At 31.2% G+C, this 22,427-nt stretch overlaps 2 protein-coding genes across 2 annotated transcripts; both read right to left on the reverse strand.

Moving 5' to 3' along the window:
* Positions 1-2,996: 2,996 nt before the first annotated feature.
* LOC132716300 (angiopoietin-related protein 7-like) lies at positions 2,997-5,629 on the reverse strand. The gene has a single exon (XM_060699547.1). The coding sequence runs from the start codon at positions 5,465-5,467 to the stop codon at positions 4,193-4,195; it is 1,275 nt and encodes a 424-aa protein (XP_060555530.1). The 5' UTR covers positions 5,468-5,629; the 3' UTR covers positions 2,997-4,192.
* Positions 5,630-17,273: 11,644 nt separating this feature from the next.
* On the reverse strand, positions 17,274-19,377 carry LOC132716301 (fibrinogen-like protein 1). Its single transcript, XM_060699548.1, has one exon. The coding sequence runs from the start codon at positions 18,997-18,999 to the stop codon at positions 17,539-17,541; it is 1,461 nt and encodes a 486-aa protein (XP_060555531.1). The 5' UTR covers positions 19,000-19,377; the 3' UTR covers positions 17,274-17,538.
* Between the last annotated feature and the right edge of the window lie 3,050 nt (positions 19,378-22,427).

Genomic DNA, 22,427 nt, shown 5'->3' on the forward strand with positions numbered 1-22,427 from the left:
ATAAATATATACCGCCATCTCATCGTATGAATGATACTGGCACAAAACGACCAAGCATTAATGTCTATTTTAAGGGTTTAACTTGACATAACGCACGTTTTAATTGCGTACAAACCTTTTCTTACATTGACATCAGAGAAACGTCTTTATTTGGTGATTATATATATACAAATAGATGTCGGAGTCCCGCTTCCATTTTTACTTCCAGTGAAAATTCCTTTTGTCGATAATATCATAGAATAGCCCACGTTCAACTTGGGAATTAAAATGACCGTAAACTCCATGTTTCAAACGAGATTTTGTCATACAACATGTAAAAAAAATATTTTCATTCTTCATATGTGTCAATAACATTATTTCAAAATGAATTTAGATTTCTATTATCATGATAAGTTGACCAAAAATGTCGATTTTTTAGATTCAAACACTTTCGCTGGGACTGAAAAAACAATCCTAACCATTCGTCTATGGATTCACAGTCATTTATATATGTATGTTATATTGCGCTTTTTATCAGATGTTTGTTATGTGAGAAGCTAGCAAAATAAAATTAAAGGGAAGTAACACAATCACTAGACTGGAATGTTTCTAAATAAGTTATCTTTCTTGATGTCATTACACTATGATACCCGAGAAACAACATTTTTATATTAAATTGATAATAATTATAAAATAGAAATCTAATAATCAGTGTAAGACTTTTGATCCACCGTAATCAACCATTTCGAAAAATATTTGTTTGTTCTTGTAAATCGTTCGGACATAGTGTAAACAAATACATTCACTGAAGTTTTTACTTTTTAATATGCATTGTTGAAAAAATTGGTGATTGATGTATTGAAAAAATATTATTTATTATTTATACTTAAACTAATGTCTAAATTGTGATATGATATATTGAGTTTAACGGGCAGTACCAGTGTGCTTTCAGTTAAAATTTAGATATGAGTCACCACATGTTCCAATTGCAAATATACATTTTTGGAATCCGGTTTTATCTATTGAACACATATGCCGGGTGATAAATTGTCAAATGTAGTGGCTCATACTCTTTTTTTTTTGGGGGGGGGGGATTTTCACATATCACAGGTTTTCCGAAACAAGTGTGTCTAAGAATTATTATTTTGGTATGAAGTAATAATATAAAATCAACATGGGCTACATATTTGCAAATGGCATATCTAGGGTAGGTGTGCATAAAAATAAACGCATTTGATATGTTCAAGCTGTTCTATTTTTTACCAAATTTGAGGGCACTATTATGTTTGAAAGTGAGCCAAGCCCTTTTAAAAATGAATGGTCATATAGTGTAAATAAAATGAATCAGCATAATTCTAAATTTATTTAAAGATGAAGAATTATTTGCAGGGAATGATCAAACAGCAAGACCGTCCATGTATTTCTTACGCACCTTAAAATTAAACGGAATATAGAAAAATAATAATAATAATAAGAAGAAGAAGAAGAATCTTTATTTTGCTAATTAACTCTCAAAATAGTCATGTACAAGCATTCATGATATATAAAATTACATGTATGCATAAGTAAATAACTAAGTACATTAGCAAGATGCAAGTATTTCTTTTCTTTCATTATTAATGGTTACCATTGATTATATATTTAATTTACAAGTGAATTACTTTTTGAGAGATTCTACATTCAAAAAATACTTTGTGTATAATTATGTATTACACTTGCAATCTCGAGAGAGACATTGTCAGAAAAAAATTTATTACATAGTATACTTTAAAAACATGAATGGAAATTCTCTTCCATACACTGGTCTTTATAGTACATTTACTAATCTAAGCTATATGGTTTTGATTTATTGCATAGTACTATGGCACAAAATATTGAAATTATACAAACAAACAAAACGAACGTTACTTCTAAACTATACTTTGAACGCATATAATGCTTCAAACTTGATACAAGTAAAACCAGTGTATAATTTTGAAACTTACAAAATACCCTTTTTAAAATTTATCGTGTTACTTAACCGATTATCCCATAATTTAAAATTTTATTATTTCTAATATTCCTGCTAAATTTCAAAGCACTTATACTATTTAAAACTAGGGAAATTTACATTTTTACAGCCCGCCACTTTGCCCAATGTTTCCCGACCACAAACCCTCACCCAAAACCCCCATTTACTTTTAAGGAGAAATTTGCCCAAAAAATTAAACAGATTTTCTAATGAGGGCAAAGCATACCCGGGGGCATAAAGGGGCCTTCAAAATTTTTATCTTTTCCATATAGAAAAATTGGGGAAAATGAAAAACTCAATTTTTTTATTTTAAAGGGGTTTTTGTCCTAGACAAAGTTTTAAACATTTTTCCCGGAAAATTTAAGATTAATTTTTGTATGAGCAAAAAACAAAATATGAAACAAATTTTTGGTTTTAATTTTCAATCATTTATAAGGTAAGGAAGCCTATGACATGAAAGCAATCTTATCCGTTTCGGTTTAATGTAGCCAAATCCTTAAAACAATGAATGTTCCCATATGCCTTCAGGAAAAATTTACTTTAATCTTTATTTTTCAAAAGGGTTTGTTGTTTGGTTTTTGTTTTGTTTTTTTTACCGGTTTCCGATAATATTTATCCAGAAAGTTATTCAATGCGGGCCAGTTAAACCTTTTGAGGCCAATATTTTACGTTCTTTGTTTTTTGGCAATAATTACAGATTTACAGCGTTATATTTTTGAATTACAAGTTAAAATACTACCCTTTTGTTTCAATTAATATTGACTACTATTTTGATGATCCATTTAAATCTTATACATTCGCATCAGTTATTGTTCTCATTCGGTGAGTTATGCGTCATATGTTAGACTATTCACAATGCGCAACGTAATTAGAACTTAATTACCTCGTTTCTGGTAAACAAATGGACTTGTTGAAGTTATAAATCTCCTTTTTTGCCCATTTTTACAGAACGAAATTTCATTTCGTTTCCTGAGGTAACGTTACCTTCAATTTCATTTATCAATGAATAGCTACAATTTACAAAATATGTATTTGCATCGTATGGAAACGAAACAGTATTTTCTTGAAATATCTTTTTAATTTAAATAGAAAGATAATATAATGAAGTCGTACGTCCTTGTATAAACGTCAGTTTTCTATACATGTGCTTGTATATTATATATCTTCTTTAGGGGCGTCCGTGGCCGAGTGGTTAAGGTCGTTTACTTCAAACCACTTGTCCCTCATCGCTGTGGGTTCGAATCCCGACAGGGACTTTGGAATCTTTCATGTGAGGAAGCTATCCAGCTAGCTTACGGAACGTCAGAGGTTCTACTCAGGTGCCTGTTCGTGCCTGAAATAATGCTGAGGTTTTCCTCCACCAGTAAAGCTGGGACGTCGCGATATGACCTATACTGTGTCGATGTGACACAAAACAAACAAATATCTTCTTCATATATTATACACTTGTAGTATCCATCGCCAAATATATGCTGACAACCATTATAGTTGATCGTAGAACATTTCAAATATTCCATTATTCTTTCTATATTGGTCATCACCAGCTTAATGTTCTTATTTGTGTGTAAGAGCTGAAATCAACGTATTGAATTTCGTATGAAAAGTAGACATTCCTTTATTTACTTTGTACATATTTCCTAGAAATATGCACTTGAGTGACAGGACTGTTTAATAGGGGAATAGAGAGAAGCGATTTAGAATGATAAATGCAACGAGTTCCAATAAGTACATTCAAATTATTGCGAGGTGCTTATATTTAATACACTTTTAACGTAAATTGTACTTTTAAAAGCATTTCTCGCTTAATTGCTTCCGTTAATTTGGAATTTTGTAGCGTTTTTTAATTATGTTACATCACGTTACACTTTTTCTTGTAGTTTATGATTTAATTTACCAGACATTCATCTAAATGTAAGGCATAAAAGAGTATTCCAATGATGTGTTTCCAACATGCGCTCTATGATATAAAAATGTACAACTGAATGTATCCATGCATTTATCTCATCGTGTAAGTGTACACTTTTTCACAACAAGTTTCATTATGTAGCATCAACACTGCGTGACTGTCTGCATCAAAACTTTGCAAGAATGTATTTATACATTTGTACATTGTAAAAAATATTCATTAGACACGTGTACAGGCGAAGATGTATTATTCCAAATTTTATGAATCTCGATACTTTTACAAAACATTCAATTAGATTAAGTTGATCGTAGCTTCATCTCGACAAATTTTAGGGAATACGTATAAGATTTTTTCCAATGAAACCATGTAACACCTTTCCCATGTGGTGAACCCGACCCATGGTAGTAAAATCCGTTGAGATTTGAATGGTGACAGCTTGAATAATACCACCACGCACCTCTGTAATCCTTAGCGCAATTGCCAGTGTACGGATCATTATCCCTGTCTACTGTAGAAAATGCCATTTTGTTATGACGGATGAGTGAATCGCCAGCACTCCCACTATACCCACTCACTTCAAGCCTGTACTTATCAACTTCTCCATGAACTTTGAAATGACTGTATTTAGCATAAGCCTTATTACCTTCAAAGTCCTCCATATCTATACGTAACTCGTGGTTACCATGTTCTGTAAGGTCATATAAATTATCGTTTCCTAGCCAAAACTCGTGCAATAAATCTCCAAATCCAGTTTTGTAGTTATCCCATGTGCGTTCAAAATTTACAGTTCCATCTTCACGACGCTGAAAAACTATCCAACCTCCGCCATCAGTAGTTTGATCACAATAAACTTTCAGACCATTATTTAGCTCATAAATACCACTAACGAACTGACGTAATAAATCTATGCATGATTCTATCTCGATAGCCCTATGATTCTTTGTTACGTCTTTCAACAATTCTATTTCGTTCTTCATTTTCTTCTGTGCATGCTCAAATTTAGCCTTTGAAGACGCCATTTGCTCAAATTCAGCCTTTAAAGAGGCCATTTCATTTCTATAACCTTCTTTTATGGTATCACATGTGTCTGCCAATAAAGCTTGGCCATTTATCAGATTTTCTCTATTTTGATCAATTTCACTTTTTAACATTTTCGTCATCTCTTCAAACTTATTCTCATGGTCACTAAAAAGATTTTGTAAGTAACTTATCAATCTCTCAAGATTCTGTCTGTTCTTGTAGCTCAACAGTTTCTCCGCAGCCATTCCTTTAACCAGGTAACTTAGTGTGTGTCCATCTGTACTCACAACTGAATTATTACAATTTTTTACGTCCATACTTATATTTGTCGAAAGTAACGAGATATTCATTACTCTCAATTTCTTGGTGAATTCAGAAAATTGGCCAAAAATCTCATCGATTTCAAGACGCCTTAAATGATCCACCGTCTCCAGAGCAACCACTCTAGCTTCAAGACTATCAACTTTTTTCAAGGCATACTCAAAACTAAACAATGAACACTGTCTTAGTAAAAGTAAGAACAAAGAAACTTTTACAAACGTAAGTGACATAGTTTTTCTTACTGATTAAACGAAAAATCGTCAAAAAGTCCGAATGGTTTATCTTATTCCTCACAATATGTTTTGCGCTTTATTTGTGAAAATAAATCTAGATGAACTAAATGTTTAACAGCTGTCTTTACTCCTCGTGCTTGTCTCAAACATTATATTAAGTAGATTTGTTTTGCTCATGCAAGGCCTATTTATTGGAACAATTGAAATAAAAGGCCAAATCTAAATTATTATTTTTTATTGAATGACATATTCGCAAAAGCACGGAAGAAAAAACTTTATTTGTATAGGCTTTTAATGAATTTCAAAATGTGTATTCCAGTTTTTTGACTTTGTATTTGTTCCAGCTTTGACATGCATATACAATGAAACAGATTTTACGGAATTGAAAAACAGAAACATTATCAATACGTCTTTTTTGCAAAACGGTTTTCACATTGATTGACAAGTAACAGACAAATGCCATGTTATATATATTTACAAACATTTCTAACATAATTCTTTCAATAACTGACTTAATTGAACAACAATAATAATAAGAAGAAGAAGAAGAAGAAGAAGAACCATAATAATAATAATAATAATAAGAAGAAGAAGAAGAAGAAGAAGAAGAGGAAGAAGAAGAAAGAAGAAGAAAAGCAGTATTATTTACTCACAACAGCTGACCTAAGAACCATCATAAATTGTGCCTAATTTCTGAAACAGAAATATTTTTTTAAGGAACGCAATTGGCACAAAAGTCTTTAATTCTTAATCGAGGTATTCCATTTTTGTCCTATGTGTATATAAATACATTAAATGTAACTCTATGTACATACATAAACGTGCCTGAAAAAAAAGAAAGGTAGGACATCTAGCGCCTCTTTAACAAGTGTAACAGGAAAAAAATGTTAAATGAGGCCCGGCCTTAATTGTTATGTTTTACCCTCGTATTTCAAACCGTCAAGTTGTTTACGAAAATTCTGTGAGGTTTATAACATGTACATTTCAAGTGGTATAAGTAACTCCACTTGCAGTAATTAAGTAGATATACATGAATGTTTAAGTGTAGTCAGATATTTGTTTCGGGCTATATTTTGTTTTTCTTTCCTTTTTTTTTCAATAGACATGCATTTAGCCTGGGATTCAGGCGTTGATATTTTTTTGCTTATTCATAACATAAGCAATATTACATACTCGATCGTTTTGCGAATGTCGATTGCCGGACAGAAGCACAAACAATAGACAGACTGGAACTCAGGCTGGCATGTACTATATGGAATTATCAAACCGTACATGCTACATTGCTTTAAAAAGAAATACGTCCCCTTTTCCACTTTTTTACTGTAAAAGTGTAGGCCATACAAAATATATAGTTAGATTTAATGATTATAGCAGAAGTGGATATTGTTAATATAAACAAGAGTGCAGAACGCAATTTTAAATATTAAAATATTTTCCTTTTTAAAGGATGATATATTCAAGATTGTCTCAAAACAAACAATTTTTCTATTTATTTTACGTTTTATTCTTTCCTAATTTAAATGTGTCAATGCAATTCCTTCCCGCTATTAATACCACTCTTCTAAATGAATAAAAACGCATAAACAAACTGTAAAACAAAATTTCCCTTTGCACGTGGATTGTGATATTTATAATCTTGCAACCAAATTTATAATAACAAGCATGTCCGTTCACTGGCAAAATTTGTAGATTATAATCGTAGATACATCAAATTAATTTGTTTTAACTTCTCTTGAAACTAACAGAACCGTAACAATAATAATTATAATAAATGCATAATTATGATGGTATAATAACAGCTAAGACAAAGACATGAGTTAAATGGAGGTTTTATTTGAAGAAGTTGCATCCTGTGTACGACATTATTCCCTAGCATAAAAGGTCAAGTATTATATAGTGTATTTCTTGGAAAGAGGGAAAATCACGGACCGTTAAATCTGTCTTCTTTGTCCATTCTATAATGTATAAGATAGCGGGTGTGTGTATAATTTAAGTCAATATTTACAAAATAAAACGTTTCAACAGTTTAAAATTATAGACAGGACTGATTTTAAGAATTTGGCCCTCTATAAGATGCTAGAGGCATTTTGTAGTACAAGTGGTATCTTGGTGTATTTTACCTATTTAAGGTATGCTGAATCCGATAAAGGTGGATACCAAACTGAAAAACTTGATCTTGACTATTGAAATGGCCATTTAAAGTGACCACAAAAATGGCTGCCGAATTTCTTTATCATAAATGGATGTTATATCAAATTAAACATTTAAAGAAAGGATATGCCTGAAATTTGTCACAAAGTATATTATAAAAACAAATTAGACACCAAAACAGAATTTAAAAAAAAACCAATCCAATATGGCCGAAAAAAATCCAAGATGGCGGACATTTTCTTAAGGCCAATATAGGAACCGCCAAATTTCTTTATCATAAATTGATGATATATCAAATTAAACTTTTAAAGATAGGAAAAGTCTGAAATTTGTCACAAAGCATTTAAGGTAAAACCAAATTAGACACCAAAACAGAATTTAAAAAAAAACACAAAACAATCCAATATGGCCGAAAAATCAAAGATGACGGGCATTTTTCTATAGGCCAATATAGTTGTAATATAGAAGTACATGTAATATTAAAGACAGTACTGAATATTTTAAGGCAATTGAACATAAGAGACAAGAATGTAAGAGATAAAAATTCTAGAAAGTCCCTACTCCTTTGAACCATTTAGGGTTTACGCAGCGAACACTACACTCTTCCCTGCCCTATCTGCTAAATATAGAGCTTTCAAGTATTTTATCTGACAGTTTATGCAAGCATATAGAGTGGCTACTCAGATTCCTACTTATATTTGCACAGCACTATATGCAAGTATTTCTTTCAACAAGGTTTTTAAACTTGACTAAACACCTGAGAAATTTCTAATTAGTTTACTCAGAGTTGCCCAATGCAATTCACTCATTGCGATATTGAAATTCAGGCAATATTAAGTAGGATGATTAATATTGTCATTAGACATTTAAAACCAATAACACTTATATAATAGCTTAGATTTAATTTTGCTTCACTTAAGGGTTTCTTATTACTGTCAAACAACCCTGTCCTCCCATACATGCACTGGTTTCCAAGTCAGATGTCGGTGAATGAGGCTTTGTCTTGAGACTAATGCATCATCTAAATACACATCTACATATCTTCCAGCTGAACTGCATGAGCATCTAGAAAATTATCTTTTGATCCCAGTTAAAAGGCCCTATCCAGCGAATTACAATTTTTTTATTGACCCATAAGCAACAACATAAGGGAAAAGCTGTGTAACTATGATGTCAGTAGTTGGAGTTTGTTATCATAATGATATTGTTATAAAGCCAAAGGATTCACGCTTAATAATCAAGCTCAACCAATAACAAGTACAATTATGAAAACCTTTAATTATTGCTCCGCGCCCACAGGCGCGGAGCTATTTGTGTTTACTATTTTTTTGTCCATGGGCCCGGATTTGAGCAATAAATCCTTTCATTTAAAAAGCTAAAAGTAAAAACTGATTCAAAAATCCTTTCGATTTTTTATTTGGGTTTTCCCGTCGGGGATTCCAGATGTATATTAATGAATGAGAAAAGGAAAGCATTTTTGTTACAAAATTCGAAAGCTTAAAAAGCTATAAAATGTTTTGATTTTTGAACTTAGGTTAAAAATTGTTTTTTCCCTTTTTTGTGACAAAATTTAATTTTTTTATATTTTGAAAAACTTTTACAACAGCATTAAATTTAACTATTTGTTTAAATTTTCAATAAAAGAAGATTTCGGGAAAAAGATTTAAAAACTTTTGCTTTTTTAATTTTTTTTAAATTTTATTTTATGAAATTAAAATTTTAAAAACATTTGATTATTTTGTTTTAAATAAAAAATTTTAGTACATAAGGTTACATTTCATTAGGTCTTTGGTACAGCATACCACTTTGTATTAATGGTATGACTGGTGACATGTTCGGGATGTCCGCCACTCGACAGCGAAAGATGCATTTTGTAGCCTAACGAGCGGATGGTGATTCCGCTTTGTCAGCCAAGTTTGTTTTCACAAAGTCTGTGCTAAGTGAAAGTAGGCCAAAATTCATATAACAACGAAAGCTCACATTGTTATATGATGAGCCATTTGCAAGTAAACTTTTCAATTCTATGTTTAAAGACTTTTTAATCAAAAAATAAAAATGATAACAATAAGAACTTTACCTTGAATGGGCTACATTTCTGAAGACCAAAAAAACATTCTAGTTGCAAATCTTAATGCACTTTTCATGAATGGCAAAATCCAGTTTAAAGTCTATTTTAGTGCAAAAAATGCTATTTTTTGCAGAAATACAAAAAACTTTAAAAAAAACATAAATCTTAGGAAAGTAGTTTATCTGACCTTGAAAAAACATGGCCTCCATGACATGTGTAAAAAAATAGTACCATGAAAAAACATCATTTACCTATTTTCTTGTGTATATGACAAACAGACACACTTCACTGTTTACACATAAAACGTAAGATTTTAAAGTTTGATTGTGTTTTTTATTTTAATTGTAGTTCATAAGGCTATAAATGATGATTGTTTTCTTGCACTACTTTTTTACAAAAATTAATAGGAGGCCATGTGCTTAGAAGGACATGAGATACTAATTTATTTTGAGTTAGTTTGTATTTGCTGCAAAAAAATAGCTTTTGTTGGCACTAAAACAGACATTTTAAAAGGATTTTGGCCACTACATGAAATGTGCATAAAAACTTTGCAATAGAATGTTTTTGGTCTTCAGAAATGGTAGCACATTCAAGGTAAATATTCTTATTTGTTATCATTTTTATTTTTTTTATAATTGTCCTTAAATTTTCGAAATGGTTCATCATTTTACAATAAGAGCTTTGTTGTTATATGAATTTTGGCCTACTTTTCACTTTGGACATACTTAGTAAAACAAACATGGCTGACAAAGCGAATCACCTTAAGCATAGCTATAGATAGATATCATGACAACAACAGAAAACTTTGATCTGCAGTTTGAACATGAAGTGTAATGTTTTTAAGAATGGTTTTTATAGCAATTCAACAAAAAAATATATATTGATCTCCTTAAAAATTAATTAACAATAGTTTTTATATATATTACCAATGTCAAATAGCTTTCATATCTTTAATTGTCTCGCACGGATATGATATTAGTGAATTTCCTCATCCTACTAAATTCAGGGAACAGTCTTCTATTATGTTGATAAATTACTGTAGATCACCATCTAACGCGTGTATATACCAAACAAAAAAAATCCTGGAATTTGGTCTTTTGGAAATTCATCCCAATTTTTTCATTCCCAGAGTGCTGTTTACTTTCAGTATTGAAAAAAACCAAGTTTTTGAATTTGACATGAAAAATTATGCATGTAATATTACGTAATTATAATATTAGTCCTTTTGTTACTATTTGTATATTTTGTTACATTATAACAGGACTTTGATATTTCTATCATCTATCTTCTGTTACTGAAAACAGAACCACAGTTACAGTCATCGTCACATAACATTTTACAAGCTCTTGTAAGTCTTGTTTGTATTCAATGGAATTACTTTTCTTACCAGATAGGCATCAGTGAAAGCATTTTTTATATTAAATATTTTTCCCCTCTTCTTAATATGGACCAGTGCATAAGCATAAGTATAATTATGCAAAAAATGGTTTACAAAACGTTCGGAAAAAAAATCTACAATAGTACTTAATCTGAATATAACATGACCTATGCGTAGGAATAATTTGGTAAGGTATCTGTCTGTAATGAGCACATTTTTTTTGCGCGGAGCTTCTCAATTGCTGCATTGCAGCAACATTTGAACTTGTTATAAATAACGAAATGGCATTGGATTTTTCAATGTTTAGCGTGAGCTGCATATTGGCCATGTCAAACAGTCAGTCAGACTTTTCGGTCCGACTTTTTCATGGATGTGTTTTTTTCATATAGCTGAGTTTTCTATCCATATTGTCATGGTAAAAATGTATCAGCTCTGAATTGGAAGTGCTAATGCGTCCAATATTGCACAGTTAATTAATAATACATATTACAAAACTCAAATCGAATCAAAAACCTCCGAACTCTTGGCCAGACTAAGAAAAAAAGTTTTTTCTTTGGCAGCAACATTTATCGCCCTGTGACTTTGTCTTCGAATGAGATGTCATAGTAATGACTTCAAATTCTGCTAAATGCTCGTTTTATTTTCTTCACATGAAACCCTAAGTCACGCAATTTATGAATGATTAACATTAAAAAAGCCATTATATTATGCAAACGTTTTGGCTTCCTTTTTTTAATAACAGTAATTTGTACTTGAAGCCGGCACAAAGTAGGTTAAAAGAAGTGTTCTTTTTGTCACAAAAAAGATAAACACAAAAGCATATCCAGGCTAAAATACCCAAGATTTTGTAATTTTAACCCCTTTAAAAAAATTACTATTTCTGAAAATTGTTTTCATAAATACCAAAATTTAAATAAAAAAATTTGCTTTGTTTTTTCCCCTTTTTGAACTTCATTTTAAATTTCAACAATGTATTTTTAACTCAAAAACTAAATATTTTAATTTGCAAAGTTTTTTATCAAAATTTTTCTAAAATAGGGCTTTGCAATTCAAAAAAGGCAAAAGAAAAAAATCAGAATTTCTAATTGCCCCGTAAAAAATGATTCTTCTCCCCGGAGAAAAATTAAGTAATCCCTTTTAATGTTGAAAAAAAAGAAATAATTTGATAATCACTTTCTTTTTTACTAATTTCCCCAAAGGGTTTTTAGGCATAAAAACCCTAAAAACGTGCAAAATTTTTTAAAATTTTTTTCTAAGAATATAAAATCACTGGTTTTTTATATAATTCAGGCACCCCCTTTCTTGCATTATCCTTACTCCCCAAAATTACTTAATGGGGCAAAGGGTAGTCACTCTTAAATACTCTTCCCCCCCCTTATCCCCTGGGAAAAACCTTTTCCTTAGCTCCCATAACCCCCACTATCACTAAAACTATCCCCAAAGCCCTCAGATAAAAACATTTTTTTAATCTGAGACACTCCCGTATAAAAGTTGTAGGGGTTTCAGAGACTGTAAGCCCGTATTTTGCTACATTTTACTACCACTACCCACCACTTATCCCTAACCACCATGTGGGATTTGAAAATGAAAGCGTTACAGTTGCATTTTCCATAGAATTTTCAAAGCTCAAATCACCGATAGCCTTGGTCAACCTAGGTTCAAATTCAAATGAGATCATGGCATAATACGCTCATAGCCTTATTGTTTTGCAGTGGAATCCATAAAAACCCTAAAATAAAAAAGAATGTCTCTTAAGGAATCTCCAACCCAGTCAACCCTGATTTTCTTACAAGTCACTGGTTTACATTACCTTACCTAGATGTTTTGCTATTGTTGCTGTTCCTGGATGGCGACATAATATACAATTAACAAGATTCAACCATTTCTCCTTGAACAGCGCCTGTCATAAGCCATTCAAAATGCATAATTTAATGCCACATGATAACACATTGAAAGAAAAAAAACTCAAAAAGGGGCACCTACGGAACACGCCATCCGCCATGCTTTTTGTCGGGTTAGCTTTATATAGAATTAAAACTTTACTACTTTCTTCATATCAAGTGTGTGGGCTTCTACTGGGTAATTAATATATGGGCTGTTTCTCTTAAGAGAAGAAATATTAGCTCTTTTGTTCAGGAATGAGGTTTTTTCACGATTTGTTCTTTCAAAAACCTGGCTGAATGGTGATTTCTAGCGTTTTTGGAAATGCTAATAATTGAATTAATTTCAATCTGCCCTTTAATAGTTTTTATGTTTAAGACCGACATAGCCTTTGCCACATTCTTGATCAGTAAACAAAAATCAGAAAACAACATATTGAAAGACTAAACAACTTATCCAAGCCAATGCTTCAGGCTGTGACAAATACTGGCATGTATACATATAACGAATGGGCACTCAATTCATGAGTGTGATGTGAAATATACATAATTATGAAACCATAGTGAGAGCTTTATTGCATAACACAGTAAAGTTATTTCAAAGCTACAGTATTAAATTCATTCAGCATATTCTTAAATATGATATAAGTTTAATAACGAAATGTAGTTTTACCTTACATGATAATAATAATCATGCTTTGCGAAATGAAAATATATATGACCTTAATGACCTTGTTTTGGGGTGATTTTTACGTGTTAACCTTATATATTACTAGAAATTTGTTATTAATCAACTTAATAATTGTATAAACTTAGAGAATATTGAATAATCATTTGATTTTGACAAGAATAATGAATTGCATCGTACTGTTTCATAGTTTTTATGACCTTTTTTAGTATTTTTAAGCGGCCATTTTGAATTGACATTTTGAAGGTCAAAGTCAATTTTAGTTTCTTGGTATCCACCCTAATCGTCTTCAGCATACCCGTATTAGGTTAAAACACTCAAGATATTACTTGTACTATAAAATGCCTCTAGTATTCATATTTTCTTAAAATCAGTCCTGTCTATTACAGCATCATAAATAAAGCAAAAACTTTACTTTTTTTCTTCGGACAAGACATGTATTAATAATCTAGTCCCATATAAATGCACTATAAATGAAATTTATTTTTTGATGGCTTTGAATTTCAAAAGTTTTCGAAAAATATTTGTTTGTTCTTGTAAATCGTTCGGACATAGTGTAACACTGTGAAGTTTTTACTTTTTAATATGCATTGTTGAAAATTGGTGATTGATGTATTGAAAAAATATTATGTATTTATTTATACTCAAACTAATGTCTAAATTGTGATATGATATATTGAGTTTAACGGGCAGTTCCAGTGTGCTTTCAGTTAAAATTTACATATGAGTCACCACATATTCCGATTGCAAATATAATTTTATCTATTGAACACACATGCCGATGATAAATTGTCAAATGCAGTGTCTCATACTTTTTTGGGGGTTGTGGGGGGGGGGGATTTTCACATATCACAGATTTCCCAAAACAAGTGTGTTTAAGAATTATTATTTTGGTATGAAGTAATAATATAAAATCAACATAGGCTACATATTTGCAAATGGCATATCTAGGGTAGGTGTGCATAAAAATAAACGCATTTGATATGTTGAAGCCATTCTATTTTTTACCAAATTTGAGGGCACTATTATGTGTTTAGAAGTGAGCTAAGCCCTTTTAAAAATGAATGGTCACATAGTGTAAATAAAAAGAATCAACATAATTCTAAATTTATTTAAAGATGAAGAATTATTTGCAGGGAATGATCAGACAGCAAGACCGTCCATGTATTTCTTACACACCTTAAAATTAAACGGAATATAGAAGAAGAAGAAGAATAAGAAGAAGAAGAATCTTTATTTTGCAAATTAACTCTCAAAATAGTCATGTACAAGCATTCATGATATATAAAATTACATGTATGCATAAGTAAATAACTAAGTACATAGCAAGATGCAAGTATTTCTTTTCTTTCATTATTAATGGTTACCATTGATTATATATTTAATTTACAAGTGAATTACTTTTTGAGAGATTCTACATTCAAAAAATACTTTGTGTATAATTATGTATTACACTTGCAATCTCGGGAGAGACATTGTCAGAAAAATCTATTACATAGTATACTTTAAAACATGAATGGAAATTCTCTTCAATACACTGGTCTTTGTAGTACATTTACTAATCTAAGCTATATGGTTTTGATTTATTGCAATAGTAATATGGCACAAAATATTGAAATTATACAAACAAAACAAAACGAATGTTACTTCTAAACTATACTTTGAACGCATATAATGCTTCAAACTTGATACAAGTAAGACCAGTGTATGATTTGAAACTTACAAAATAGCCTTTATAATCATCATGTTACTTAACCTACTATACATATAATATACATAGAATATATATTATTTCTAACATTCCTGCTATTACAAAGCACTTATATTATTTACACTAGAGGACTTTGCATTGTACACTTTAGACCGCTTTGCCCAACTGTACAGACCGCAATGCCCTCACAAAGCCCTCATTTACTGTAAGAAGATAAAAGCAAATTTTAAACAGTTTTTGCTAGACACTTCGTGTGCATGCGATAGCTATTACGTGCGCACGTAATGATTTACCAACCTAGTAGCTATCGCGTGCGCACGTTTAGTAGCTATCGTGTGCGCACGTAGTAGCTATTACGTGCGCAAATAGTAACTATCTAGTACGCACGTAGTAGCTTTCACGTGCGGAAGTAGTAGCTATCGCGTGCCCACGTGATAATTAAAATATTGCTGATGTCCCCTTTATGCCACCGTACAAGCAAGTTACAACTGGGCAAAATTAACCATCCGTCGATATGTAAATTGTAAATATGTAAATATGTAGCATTGTAAATTCTATGAATTCAACAACCATAGACAATGAACTGTTATTTCTTGTACTGAATTTTATATAGAAACATTGGAGCAATGCAAATATCATTATTTTATTTTAAGGTGTTCTGTCCTAGACACAAGGTCTCATAACATTTGTCAGGTACTTGGATTAATTTTCGTATGAGCAAATAACAAAATATGAAACAACATTGTGGTTTAATTATAAATCATTTATAGGTAAGGAAGCCTAGTAAATTGTAATCAAATCACTCGTTCGGTTATGTAGCCATCTCTAAATCAATGAATGTCCATTATGCCTCAGAAATACTTAAATCTTTATTTTTCAAAAGCTTGTTGTTGTTTCTTTGTTTTTTAACGTCCGGTTATATTTTCCAGAAAGTTACTCATTGGCCAATTACCTGAGCCATCTTTTTCTTCTGTTGCTTTTGGCAATAATTACAGATACAGCGATTTAGTATTTTGAATACAAGTCAAAATACTACTTTGTTTACATTTTGATACTTTTATGACCCATTATTTTACATTCAGCACTATTTCCTTAGGTGATATGCATCTTAACTATGCCCCAAACATTATAAAACTCCTATTTGCCATTTTTACAGAACGAAATATTCATTCGTTCCTGAGGCATAACGTACCTTCAATTCATAAAGTGAATAGCTACAATTTACAAAATATGTATTTGAATTGTATGGAATCTAAACAGTACTTTTCTTGAATTATCTTTTTGATTTGAAAAGAAAGATATGAAACATAATGAAGTCGTATTAAACAGCAAATACGTCCGTGTATAAACGGTAGTTTGCTATACATGTATATTATATATCTTCTTTATATATTATACCACAGGGTGATTATACACGTGTAGTAGTCATCACCAAATATATGCTGACACCCTTTATAGTTGATCGTAGAACCTTTCAAATATTATATTCCATTATTCATTCTATATTGGTCATCACCAGCATAATGTTCTTTTTTGTGCGACTGAATAATTAGTAAGAGTTGAAATCAACATATTGATTTAAAGTGACGATTAGTTTTCGACACAATAATCTATTCTTCACGATTTCATCTTTAACATGAAGATTGTAAGAATTTATTATTTCGTATGAAATGTAGGCATCCTTATTTATTCTGTGCATATTTTCCTAGAAATATTCACTCGGATGACATCACTGTTTAGAGGGGGGTAAAATGAAGCGATTTAGAATGATAAATATGCAACGAGTTCTATTTAATACTTTCAAATTATTCCAATGTGCTGACATTTAACAAACTTTCAATTTTTAGTTTTTAAGTAAATTGTTTTTAAATAGTATTTCTCGATACTTAATTGCTTCGTTAATTTGGAATTTAGAAGTGTTTATAAGGCACTGTCTAATTTTTCAATGAATTTCTGCCAATATGCGCTCTATAAAATAATAAATGTACAACTGTGTTCAATTCATGCATATTTAATTGTCTAATTGTACATTTTTTCATTATGTTGCATTAACACTCCGTGATTGTTTGCATTCACACATTGCAAAAATGTCTTTGTGAACATTCATTCATTCATTAGACACACATGTACAGACGAAGATGTATTATTCCAAGATATGTGAATCTCTATTCTATTACAAAACATCCATAAGATTAAGTTGATCGTAGCTTCATCTCGACACGTTTTAGGGAATACCTAAAAGATTCTTTCCAATGATACCATATTACACCTTCACCATTTGGTGAGCTCGACCCATGGTAGTAAACTCCGTTGAGATTTGAATAGTGACAGCCTGACGCAAACCACCATGCACCTCTGTACTTCTTGGCACAATTGCCAAGGTACGGATCATTATCCCTGTCTACTGTAGAAAATGCCATTTCATTATGATAGATGAGAGAATCGCCAGCATTCCCACTATACCCACTCACTTCAAGGCTGTACTTATCATTTTCTCCATAAACTTTGAAATGACTGTATTTAGCATAAGCCTTATTACCTTCAAAGTCCTCCATATCTATACGTAACTCGTGGTTACCATGTTCTGTAAGGACATGTAAATTGTCATTTCCTAGCCAAAACTCGTGCAATAAATCTCCAAATCCTGTTTTGTAGTTATCCCATGTGCGTTCAAAAATGTCACTTCCATCTTCACGACGCTGAAAAACTATCCAACCTCCCCCATCAGTAGTTTGGTCACAATAAACGTTTAGCCCATTATGGAGCTCATAAATACCACTAACGAACTGTTTCTGACTAAATAAATCTACGCATGATTCTTTCTTGATTGTTTCGCCTTTTAGCAATTCTTTTTCTTTTTTCATTTCATTCTGTGCATGCTTAAATTCAGCCTTTAAATTGGCCATTTCATTTTTATATCCTTCTTTTATCGTTTCACATGTGTCTGCAAATAAAGCTTGGCCATTTATCAGATTTTCTCTATTTTGATCAATTTCACATTTTAACATTTTCGTCATCTCTTCAAACTTATTCTCGTGGTCAGTATATACATTTGTTAAGGAACTTATCAATCTCTCAAGATGTTTCATTTCCTTCTGTGTATGCTCGAATTCAGCCTTTAAAGAGGCCATTTCATTTCTATACCCTTCTTTTATGGTTTCACATGTGTCTGCCATTAAAGCTTGGCCATTTATCAGATTGTCTATATTTTGATCAATTTCACTTTTTAACATTTTTGTCATCTCTTCAAACTTATTCTCGTGGTCGCTAAATACATTTTGCAAGTAACTTATCAATCTCTCAAGATTCTGTCTGTTCTTGTAGCTCATCAGCTTCTCCGCAGCCATTCCTTTCACTAGGTAATTAAGTGAGTGTCCATCTGTACTCACAACTGAATTTTTACAATTGTTTACATCCGCGTTTGCACCTGTCGAAATTAATGACATATTCACTGCTCTCAATTTTTTGGTGAATTCAGAAAATTGAACAAAAATCTCATCGATTTCAAGACGCCTTAAACCATCCACTGTCTCCAAAGCAACCAGTCTAGCTTCAAGACTATCAACTTTTTTTAAGGCATACTCAAAACTGAAGAATGAACACTTTCTTATTAAAAGTAAAAACAAATAAACTTTTACAAACGTAAGTGACATAGTTTTTCTAACTGAATAAACGAAAAATCGTCAAAAAGTCCAAATGCTTTATGTTATTCCTTAGAATATGTTTTGCGCTTTATTTATGAAAATAAATCTAGATGAAATAAATGTTTAACAGCTGTCTTTTCTCCTAGCGCTTGTCTCAAACATTATATTAAGTAGATTTGTTTTGCTCATGCAAGGCCTATTTATTGGAACAATTGAAATAAAAGGCCAAATCTAAAATATTATTTTTTTATTGAATGGCATATTCGTAAAAGCACAGAAGTTCGTATAGGCTTTTAATGCATTTCAAAATGTGTATTCCAGTTTTTAAACTTTGTTTTAGTTCCAGCTTTAACATGCATATACAATGAAACAGTTTTTACTGAATTGAAAAACAGAAACATTATCAATACGTCTTTTTTGCAAAACGGTTTTCACATTGATTGACAAGTAACAGACAAATGCCATGTTATATATATTTACAACATAATTCTTTCAATAACTGACTTAATTGAACAACAACAGCAACAACAACAATAATAATAAGAATAATAAATAAGAAGAAGAAGAAGAAGAAAAAGAAAAAGAAAAAAACAGTATTATTTTCTCACAACAGCGGACCAAAGAACCATCATAAATTATGCCTATTTTCTGAAACGGAAATAATTTTTTAAGGCATAAGTCTTTAATTCTTAATCGAGGTATTTCATGTTTGTCCTTTGTGTATATAAATACAATAAAAGTAACTCTATGTACATACACAAACTAGCTGAAGAGGGCAAGGTAGGACATCTAGCGCCTTTTTAACAAGTGTAACAGGGGAAAAAATGTTAAATGAGGCCCGGACTTGTTATGTTTTACCCGTCGAGTTGTTTACGAAAATTCTGTAAGGTTTAAATGATGTAGTTCACAAGCTCTAGATAAGAAACTCCACTTGAAGTTGCCGTATAATTAAGTAGATATATACATGAATGTTTAAGTGAAGCCAGATGTTTGTTTCGAGATGTATTTTTTCTTCTTCTTTTTTTCAATAGACATGTACTTAGCCTGGGATTCATGCGTTGATACTTTTTGCTTATTCATAACATAAGCGCTATTACATACTCGATCGTGTTTTAATAAAGTCGAACAGAAGCATTAAAATAGACAGACTTGAGCCCAGGCTGGCATGCACTACATTGAATTATCAAACCGTACACGCTACATTGCGTTTAAAAGAAAAACCTCCCCTTTCCCACTTTTTTTTACTGTAAAAGCGTAGGCCATAGAAAAAAATATGTTTGGTTTTAATGAATTTTGAAGAATTTGTAAATTTCACTCATTTTGGACATAAGTCAATCAACACCCTAAATAAATTAAAACCGATAAAAACAGCTAAACATCTTACAAACATAATCATCATTATGGCACGCGCTATTGAGCAGTTTTCGTCTAGTTTGTCTTTTTCACACGTCTGAAGGGAACAGACGAAAGAAAACTATAACTCGAGATAAACAAAGGATAATAGTGTGAAAATAACTGTCGGGGCTGAAATTGTACATCGAGATACTGAAAATATCGAAATAAAAATATCGAGATAAACAAATATTTCCAATATAGACAAAGAAGGAAGAAAATCGAAACTTTCAAAATGTCATCGAGATAACGAAATATCGAGAAAAGCGAAGTCGAGATAACGATATTTGACTGTATCAACAAGAGCGCAAAACGCAATTTTAATATAAAAAAAACATTTAACAGTTAAAAATTACAGCGTCATAAATAAAGCAAAAACTTTTCGTTTTTTTCTTCGGACAAGACATGTATTAATAATCTATTCACATATAAATGCACTAAAATGAAATTTATTTTTTGATGGCTCTGAATCCAAATTACAATATGTTGGATAACAGTTTTCTCTTCTTTCAACTAAGGGAGGCTACTCTGTAATGTTTATGTAACTGATACAAATGTTCATTGTGTAGTTATCAATAACAAACTGGCATTTTGTTGATGGGGGAAAATTAATACTTAATAAACTGTTTAATATCTAGCATTGTGATAAATAGCACACATTCATATTATACAGAGTTTTTTTAATACAAAAAAATAAACTAAAACTAATCTTATTAAAAGCATAAAAAGTCATATACGCCCTTGATTTAAATGAAATAAAATTTATTTCCACATAATTTATCTGTATAAAATGGAACTGAGGATGTGTTTCTTTTTAAAATATGCCTGTTCAGAAGCGTAATACAAATAGAATTATACACACAACAAAGTTTTCTTTAAAGTCTAGCTGGAAAAAAATAGCAGAGATTTATGTTGAAAATAGCTTCACACAAAGAATTAATTGAAAGTGATCCTCCCCTGAAATACAAACTAACATTTATTTCTTGGATCCTTCCTCCATAACTTTTGATTATAATAATTCATCACGCTACAGAAAATATATGTCCTATGCATGTAGTAAATTGATTTGAAATCAATTAACTTTTCAACATACACATGCATGTAGATTATATAATATCATGTGTAATAGTTGTTAGGTTCTAATGAGAATCAGTGCTTACACGGACACCAAACGATCACAAATTATAACTGGAATAAATTCTCAGGGCTCAGTAGACTTATATAAGTATCTCTAAATAAAGATGATGGACTAAACAACAACAACTAGTAAATACAATTTCAGTCAATGCTTTTATTATATGAAAAGCCCTAACACATTTAATAAGTATACTAATTAAATTATATATAGTTTTATATTACTTATTTAAAAATTTAATTAAGATTATGTTTATGATATATTTTATAAGAGGACGATTACAATAAACGTAAAAGCTTGTATTTAGGACTAAGTCAAGTTTAATGTTTCAAGGCTAAGCCTTGTAGTACTGACCAGAGTAGGTACAGTACCTAACCTAGCTAACATTGCCAAAGTCATTCAGTATTCACTGCAACAATTTGATTGGTTGAGAATAATATTGTATATACCATGCAATAAGTATGAAAGATAGTAACTCATAACTTATAGATTAACTGTTAACTTAGATTACCGTAAATACCCATCCTATTACACATGAAATAACTATATAATACGCGGGCAGTTATATTCCGCGGACAAGCAATTCATATTTAATATATTTAACGTAACATTCAATCTCAAACACTAAATCAATATGAATATCAATATTCAATAAATCGTTCAAAAAATTAAATTTGCTTTCCGCATGTTTCTTGAATTCTTTTAACGGTTGCTGGGGAATCTAGTATGAAGTATCCATTCTGTCCGATTTGTGCCCTAGCTGCGAGTACGGCCTCTTTGATTGCGGCAATTACAGAAAGTGACAAAAGAAGAGGTGGCTCTCCGACAGCCTAGAAATAAATTATAACCAAAATAAATGATCCTACAGAAAATCCTAATTTCATATTAAAGATCCTGTATGTTGTAATGA

This window comes from Ruditapes philippinarum, unplaced genomic scaffold (genome assembly GCF_026571515.1).
Source record: "Ruditapes philippinarum isolate M1 unplaced genomic scaffold, ASM2657151v2 ctg3549_1_1_1_1, whole genome shotgun sequence".
Classification (NCBI taxonomy): Eukaryota; Metazoa; Mollusca; class Bivalvia; order Venerida; family Veneridae; genus Ruditapes; species Ruditapes philippinarum.

Coding starts and splice junctions, on each gene's coding strand:
- LOC132716300 (XM_060699547.1), bottom strand. CDS start 5,467: ATGTCACTTACGTTTGTAAAAGTTTCTTTGTTCTTACTTTTACTAAGA.
- LOC132716301 (XM_060699548.1), bottom strand. CDS start 18,999: ATGTCACTTACGTTTGTAAAAGTTTATTTGTTTTTACTTTTAATAAGA.